Here is an 8,971-nt window from a genome sequence, read left to right as displayed (position 1 = left end):
AAACATTCGATGTAAAATAAAATTGACACAGTAGTTGGTGTAAAAACATTGTATATAAGTGCCCAAAGTTTGGTTTCCAAATACATTTGTGCTTATGTTTCTGATTAATATCTGCCATAACTGTATTTGTATTTTTGTATTTCAAGGCTATCGCTTGTACGAAAAATGTCAAATGCTTCTAGAATGTGAAAAAAACCATAACATATAACAGTAAACATGAGAATATGCTTCCACCAAGGCCGGCAACTCTGGATGTTGATTCTGCATATTCAGAGACAGACCGAGCAGTACAGCCTTTGGTTTGGACTATTTTCGCATTTTCTATGTAATCTTCAACACAAATCAGATAGCCTGCATCCTCCAACTGGAACTCTGTTGACGTGAGAGTTTTGTTGTTCGCCAGGATCGTGATCACACCCATGTCCGAATCGTGATCCACTTCTAGTCGTTCAAGTACCATTTGTACACACATGAGTAGATTGGAAACGGTCACTCGTTTCGCTGAAAATAAATAGCTAAGAGACGTGTGATATACAAAAACTCTTGGGGGGCGTTGGGACTGGTATTTAAGACAACTCATGTCTGCCCCTTGTTCAGTCATATCCTCTTCAAGACAATCAGGTATCTGCTCTACTGATAAAATTGTAAACGGTGCTGTGTCATCAGAACCAACTGTCATCTTAATTGTGTCCTGAATATGACGAATAATTACATCCTCAGATTCTAGTGATTTCGAAGGACTTAGATGCAGCCCAATTGCCATTGTTGCATTTAAATATCCATTTACGCATGGGGTCATACTGAGTATGGCCTTTAAATCCTGCATTAAAAAAAAGTCCGTCGTTGCTACTACTGGTTTGGCAATTTTGACTAAGAACTCATTTGTGAACTTGTCAGTCAGTAAGTAACGATCCAATTGTGATCTATCAACCGTAATCTTATATTTCAAACAGATTGTGTATATGTAACCATTAAATCGCCGGAACAATGATTTGCAGGTACCATTAACTAATTGTCTTCCATCAGGACATAATACAGGTCGACACACATTCTAGAGAAATAAACACATACGACATAAATGATTTTGTTAAACATATTTTGTAAATCTTTTGTCCAAAGCGTTTATATAGCATCAGACCCGTATCTAAGAGTGTGGGGGAGGGAGGTTGTCATGAATTTAGTGATATGATTTAAAAGAGGCCACCTGACCGTAATATCTGTAGTCTATTTGAAGAAAAGTAGCTATTTTTTCAGAATTTAGAGGATTAAGGATAAACTTAAGAAACTTTGAATGTATGTTTTTTCAATTTTGTTTGCCTCTTCCAAAGAAAACATTATAGATAGGATGAGGGCAGGAATCAACCACGGTTAACATGTAGCCGAGGGCCAAGAGCTGCTGAGTCCTACCTAGAACATAGAAAGGTCGAAATGTGCATAGCATTACCTGATAGATATCAAATACTGAATAATTTACAGGTTGAAGGTCAGTTAATTCGTCATTGACCACTCCAGCAATGTCTTCAATTCGGGTTGTTTCTTCTGGATAAATGAGGTCTTGTGTGTTACAAAGATAACAAAATACATTGCTATAATCGAAGACTGTGTTCTCGAACGGATAATTCTCGCGGCATTTTGATGGTAGATCAAGTCCGTCTCCCTTCCACAGCCCTGTTACATTACATGAATCAATTGGTGTCTTGTCTAAATCACATACTCGTTGATTTTCCAATTCTTCCGGATTAAAATGGATACTACATCCTTCAGTGGTTCTGAAAATATGAAAGAGTTCCTTGACACTGTTACCAAATTGAGCCGGTATTTCACCTCTACAAATTACCAACATTTCCCATTTTTTGATGTTGTTTGCTTCATTACACTTGGCACAGTCGACATTCCTATAGGAGAGTTGTGTATTCATATCTGTAACAGGATGAATTGTACTCTGTTCTTCCATGTCGATATTTTCACAGCGTGTGACTACCTCCTGGCTACCACTGAAGGATTTGGGACAAGACGTTTTCAGTTTGTAAGCTTCTGCATGCTCCTCGTATAAATATGCAGGACAATCTCGAATATTTGGGTCACATGGTTCGGTGTTTATTCCAGTCTTCTTCTTCAGTAATGGGAAGGTAGTTGCTGTACAAGATATATCAATCATATCTTCGGGGTAGTTATTCATTATTCTCGTATCCAGACAACAGTCATTATATAGGTAACAGGTTCCATCGCAGTAACATTTACCACAGTGTGGAGATGGAATTAAATCTCTTTGAATACATGATTGTTTACAGAAGTCAAGATAGGCATCCTTGTACGTTTTATTGATAAGAATGTTTCTCTCAATCAACAATTTTGAACCGTAAATAAATCGGACTGCTAGTAAAGTATAAACAAGAAAGTAAATATGTAGCACTTCCATGTTGAGTCAAAGAATATGAGCACCGTTCAAAATACGAAATAACTTTTATATAGTAACTGAATGAATTATTGATACTTTCAATATGTTTTATTCGGGTTGTAGAAGTAGATCACTTTACAGTATTGTTACAGAGTGGGGTTTTAATTATGGAAGAGATTTTAAATTATATGGAACTGTTTTGTATCATAGATTAATAATAAAATGAAAGGCAGGAACATTATGGATTAATATGAAAAATGAATATTTTATATCTAAATGAAGTATCTAGAATATTTTAATTGTTCACTAATGTTGCACAGAAAAATCGCCTTTATTATTATCATTAAGCTGATAAGGCTATTCAGTCCATTCGTTTAGGTCCGCTAAAGGCTAGCGCACCAATCGTCAATCGTACCTTCAAAAAAGAAAGTCTTCAGGTAAGCTAATCGGTTATAGCTTTCACAGCTTACCGTCGAAATTTGAGCCTTCTTAACAAATTTTATCCATAATTATCCGTCTATGAAAGAGGTTTCTTATTTTGAACATCCGTTGATGACGTCATGTGTAAACAGAATACTCAATCATCAAGCCCCACTTCATCAAAGTACAGCTCATTCGTTATTTTCCGTGAGTTAAACATTGACTCGGCCATTAAAGGTTGACATATTACCAGGTAAATTGGCAAAGACAGATAACTCTGTCTGAAGATTGAACTTGATTGGCTAGAATAGCGTAGTGACTTTGGTGTGGCCAAATCAATGTGTAAATTCACAAGACGAAATACATGTATTTTTCATTTTAAAAAAATTCTATTTAAAAAACAATTATTCATTAATAATTATTGATTGTTTTATTGTGGTATATGTAAAATATAAATTATACAGTAACTATTAGATAAATATAGATTCATAAACTGAAACTTTGTTCTCGTGGCTCTGATACTAGATATAGACATTTGAACGGAAGTAATCGGAACTATTATATTTACAATATGGCGATCTGAGTTAAATATACGAGGGTAACTAGCAGCACTAGTCTCGAAGTTGATAAGAGTGTCAGAGACTATATCAACACGTCTCTGACGGAGTTTAACTTTCGGATACCCCAATTTCAGAAAGAAACTTGTGAACGAAATAAAAAAAAGTTTCTTGTATGAGGCCTATATGAAAGAATTATGAGATTTTCGTACAGTTTTGGTACATGTAAAGACTTTTTACACTCAAGACCCAAATCAACACCTGAAAAAAGCAAAATATTCGTTTATTGATGTAAAATGTTCTGATTCCCGAATTTTGTGCACGACCTTTGGCGCAATTTTAGTTTCGATTTTTTGGTCTTTTCTGACCCAATTCGGACAATTCGGACAGTTCGGGAATTCGGAATTTTACACCCACCGTTAAACTTATATTAAATAGTTCAAAATATTTTGATTTTCAATAGGGATCATCCATGGGTGATAATAGACAATTTCATCAAGGATTGTGACTTCTCAAGAGCCTACTAGTTAAAAGTGCAATATCCCATAGTAAATAATATCGATTTTTCTGGTTTTCAATAGGGCTCATCTTTGGATGATTATAAACCCTCACCAAGTTTCACCAAAATCTGTCAATCTGTAATAATTATCTAATAAAAAATTATTCCAAGTTTCGTTAAAATCTAGAGTGCATCTTAGAGTGTTTTCGAGCTAAAGGGCAATAACTCATGCTAAATAGTTCTCGAGTTTTCTGATTTTCCAGTGTTCATCCTGGGGTGATAATAAACACTCACGCCAAGGTTCGTCGAAATCCGCCAAGAATTATGCATTCTACAATGTTTACGGGCTAAAAATTGAACGCATTTTGAAGAACAAGGGCAATAACTCATACTAAATAATTCTAGATTTTTCTGATTTTCAATAGGGTTCAACCTTGGTTGATTACAAACACGCACACCAATTTTCATCAAAATCTGCCAAGATTGTGTCTTTTAGAGTGTTTACGATCTAAAAAATTGAATGCATTTTCAAGATCAAGGGGAATAACAATAATATTTGTCGAGTTTTTTGATTTTCCAAATTGTTAGATGATTACAAACATTCACACTAAGTTTCGTCGAAATCCGTCAAGAATTATGCATTCTACAATGTTTACAGGCTAAAAAATGAACACTTTTTCAAGAACAAGGGCAATAACTCAGACTAAATATTTCTGATTTCTTCTGATTTTCAATAGGGTTTGTCCTTATGTGATTACAAAAAGTCGCACCAAGTTTCATCGAAATCCATCAGGAATTGAGCTTGCTAGAGTGTTAAATGAACTAAAACTTAAATGCGTTTCCAAGGACAAGGGCAATAACTTGTTGATGGACGGCCGGACAGACCGAGGGACATGGGTGACGCCAATGTCCCCTCCCCCATTTCACGTGGGCGTATTAAAAAATGGACACTTTTTTTGAAAAATATAATGGACAGTTAGTGAACAGTTTTGACCAAAAAATGGACAGTTAGTGAGTACTACTTTCAACATTCATACATTCTACTAATTAGAACATAGTAAACAGAATAGTTGCATCATTAGTTGGAAATCTAAAGAAAGTAACACTAATAGTCCAATCTAAATATAGATGCATTAATGGTTTGAAATCTGCATCAATAGCTCGGAACCTAACCTTAGTTGCATCAATAGTTCGGAATAACATAGTTGCATCAATAGTTCTGAATCTAAACACAGTAAAACCAATAGTTCGGAATCTAAACATAGTTGCATCAATAGTTCGGAAGCTAAATATAGTTGCATCAATAGTTTGGAATCAAACGCAGTTGCACCAATAGTTGGGAATCTAAACATAGTTGCATCAATAGTTCGGAATCTAAATATAGTAAAACCAATAGTTTGGAATCTAAATATAGTAAAATCAATAGTTTGGAATCTAAATATAGTAAAATCAATAGTTCGGATCTATAATATTTAACTAAAATTATAACATAGTCTATGATAAATATATAGATTTAATTGTTATTCAAGACAAAATAAGGCTACACTAATCTGGTATCGAAATAAAGTGGAACAATAGTTCTGGATCACTACAAAACTTTACCAATATTTTCTGATCAAAGTAGAACTGTAATCAAATTCAAAGTAAAATTTCCAAAATTAATTTGGTATCGGATTAAGTGAAAAATCGTTTAATCAAAATGCAAATGACAAAAGTGCAAAACCAAAAGACAGTCGAATCACATTGTAGCATATGGAAGGCGGAATGCCTTTTTATTCTTCATTGCTATTTTTTAATTCTTAATACTAAATTCTTATATTCAACGTTTGTCATTGAAAATTGACATTTGTGTACAAGAATCCTAATTTGTACTGAAAAATAACATTCTTCGATAAACACTCGGTTTTCCAATTATTGAATTAATAGAATTCTTTACACAAATTCCCTCCAATACAAATCTACAATTACAAATCTAACTCATAACATATTCAAATGCAAAACGTCAAACACAAAACTCTACCAACAAATGTTCAAATACAAATGTTCAATAACAAATCTCGCTCAACGAATCTTGCGAAACATTTCTCCAAATATATGTCTAATGTATTGGAAGGTCATGATTATGACGACAGATGTCGCTAGACAACTAACAAAAATAACTTTAAATAAGATATAGACTATAGATAGCCTCTATCATACACGCTCAACTACGACGACAGTCTGCAATTTCCGCGAAGACGTGGACCCCTTGTTTCGTCTGCAATTTTCATGAGCTTGAATCATTCCAAAACAGGACTGAAGTTCATACGAGTCCTACGAAGTAGAGATAGAAGTTGTTCGAGAAAGGTAAGTTTACTGAATCTCAAAAAATTTCCGGTTCTTGTGTGTGTTAATAATTAATTTCGATTTCCAACAAGAATTTATTTAGTTGGGCTATGTCAGTTTATTTATAGCATTTAAAGACGATAGCTTGTAATCATATTAGTAACTGTGATGTTTTTTTGTTTTTTTTAAATCACCAATACTAGAGTCTAGGCTACACCTACCCTACAGCTTTGTGTATTTGTGCCATTGTGGGCAAATCAAAATTGCTAAACCTATTTTTTCCTTTATCTTGATACTAGCTGTGAGACTTTGAACAAAAATATCGAATATTTTCTTGAAAATTGTACTCTGTGAAAAGTTTCACGTTGACAATAGGCCTGTCCTATATGGTATGGTCATGTTTAGATTTTTTACTGGATGATAGATGCTCTCTGTAGTCTATACCTTAATTTATGTTGACTGTACAGCGACATCTGTTGTCATAATCATGACATTCAAATATATTCGATGTATTTGGAGTAATGTTTCGCAAGATTTGTTGATCGGGATTTGTTATTGAACATTTGTATTTGTACATTTGTTGGTAGAGTTTTGTGTTTGACGTTTGCATTTGAAGATATGTTGAACTAGATTTGTATTTGTAGATCTGTATTTGAGGATATTTTTGGCAAGAATTCTATTAATTCAATAATTGGAAAACCGAATGTTTATCGAAGAATGTTCATTTTCAGTACCAATTATGATTTTTGTAAACAAACGTCAATATACAATGACAAATTTTAAAATGTGCAAATAAAGAGATAATAATTTCGAATTAAGAATTAAGAAATAGCGATGAGAACATTGAATAAAAAGTCATTAACGTTAACAATACAGATGGTTCAGTTTAGTATATAAATAAAAACCGATTACTAACGATCCAAACCGTGAAACAAATTCAAAACAACAGTTTGACGAAACCTTGGTAGCAGCCAATGAACTTTTCACATATAAATATAAAACATAACAAAACATTCGATGTAAAATAAAATTGACACAGTAGTTGGTGTAAAAACATTGTATATAAGTGCCCAAAGTTTGGTTTCCAAATACATTTGTGCTTATGTTTCTGATTAATATCTGCCATAACTGTATTTGTATTTTTGTATTTCAAGGCTATCGCTTGTACGAAAAATGTCAAATGCTTCTAGAATGTGAAAAAAACCATAACATATAACAGTAAACATGAGAATATGCTTCCACCAAGGCCGGCAACTCTGGATGTTGATTCTGCATATTCAGAGACAGACCGAGCAGTACAGCCTTTGGTTTGGACTATTTTCGCATTTTCTATGTAATCTTCAACACAAATCAGATAGCCTGCATCCTCCAACTGGAACTCTGTTGACGTGAGAGTTTTGTTGTTCGCCAGGATCGTGATCACACCCATGTCCGAATCGTGATCCACTTCTAGTCGTTCAAGTACCATTTGTACACACATGAGTAGATTGGAAACGGTCACTCGTTTCGCTGAAAATAAATAGCTAAGAGACGTGTGATATACAAAAACTCTTGGGGGGCGTTGGGACTGGTATTTAAGACAACTCATGTCTGCCCCTTGTTCAGTCATATCCTCTTCAAGACAATCAGGTATCTGCTCTACTGATAAAATTGTAAACGGTGCTGTGTCATCAGAACCAACTGTCATCTTAATTGTGTCCTGAATATGACGAATAATTACATCCTCAGATTCTAGTGATTTCGAAGGACTTAGATGCAGCCCAATTGCCATTGTTGCATTTAAATATCCATTTACGCATGGGGTCATACTGAGTATGGCCTTTAAATCCTGCATTAAAAAAAAGTCCGTCGTTGCTACTACTGGTTTGGCAATTTTGACTAAGAACTCATTTGTGAACTTGTCAGTCAGTAAGTAACGATCCAATTGTGATCTATCAACCGTAATCTTATATTTCAAACAGATTGTGTATATGTAACCATTAAATCGCCGGAACAATGATTTGCAGGTACCATTAACTAATTGTCTTCCATCAGGACATAATACAGGTCGACACACATTCTAGAGAAATAAACACATACGACATAAATGATTTTGTTAAACATATTTTGTAAATCTTTTGTCCAAAGCGTTTATATAGCATCAGACCCGTATCTAAGAGTGTGGGGGAGGGAGGTTGTCATGAATTTAGTGATATGATTTAAAAGAGGCCACCTGACCGTAATATCTGTAGTCTATTTGAAGAAAAGTAGCTATTTTTTCAGAATTTAGAGGATTAAGGATAAACTTAAGAAACTTTGAATGTATGTTTTTTCAATTTTGTTTGCCTCTTCCAAAGAAAACATTATAGATAGGATGAGGGCAGGAATCAACCACGGTTAACATGTAGCCGAGGGCCAAGAGCTGCTGAGTCCTACCTAGAACATAGAAAGGTCGAAATGTGCATAGCATTACCTGATAGATATCAAATACTGAATAATTTACAGGTTGAAGGTCAGTTAATTCGTCATTGACCACTCCAGCAATGTCTTCAATTCGGGTTGTTTCTTCTGGATAAATGAGGTCTTGTGTGTTACAAAGATAACAAAATACATTGCTATAATCGAAGACTGTGTTCTCGAACGGATAATTCTCGCGGCATTTTGATGGTAGATCAAGTCCGTCTCCCTTCCACAGCCCTGTTACATTACATGAATCAATTGGTGTCTTGTCTAAATCACATACTCGTTGATTTTCCAATTCTTCCGGATTAAATGGATACTACATCCTTCAGT

General features: G+C 34.5%; 2 protein-coding genes across 2 annotated transcripts in view; both read right to left on the bottom strand.

Moving 5' to 3' along the window:
* Positions 1-178: 178 nt before the first annotated feature.
* Positions 179-2,419, bottom strand: LOTGIDRAFT_158074 (hypothetical protein; the record flags this gene model as incomplete). The annotated part of the gene is made up of 2 exons (XM_009051108.1): positions 179-1,051; positions 1,445-2,419. The coding sequence occupies 2 exons, from the start codon at positions 2,417-2,419 to the stop codon at positions 179-181; spliced, it is 1,848 nt and encodes a 615-aa protein (XP_009049356.1).
* A 4,966-nt stretch (positions 2,420-7,385) lies between these two features.
* The window catches only part of LOTGIDRAFT_158073 (hypothetical protein), a gene marked incomplete at both ends in the record, with an annotated part of 4,623 nt that continues 3,037 nt past the window's right edge, over positions 7,386-8,971 (bottom strand). The window contains 2 exons of the mRNA XM_009051107.1: positions 7,386-8,258; positions 8,652-8,875. Of these exons, the coding sequence (XP_009049355.1) occupies positions 7,386-8,258; positions 8,652-8,875 (1,097 nt within the window). The remainder of the gene's footprint in view (positions 8,259-8,651; positions 8,876-8,971) is intronic.

Source organism: Lottia gigantea (genome assembly GCF_000327385.1).
Source record: "Lottia gigantea unplaced genomic scaffold LOTGIsca_16, whole genome shotgun sequence".
Lineage (NCBI taxonomy): Eukaryota > Metazoa > Mollusca > Gastropoda > Lottiidae > Lottia > Lottia gigantea.
Note: the sequence above shows the minus strand (reverse complement) of the source record. Positions and strands in the feature narration are given on the sequence as shown.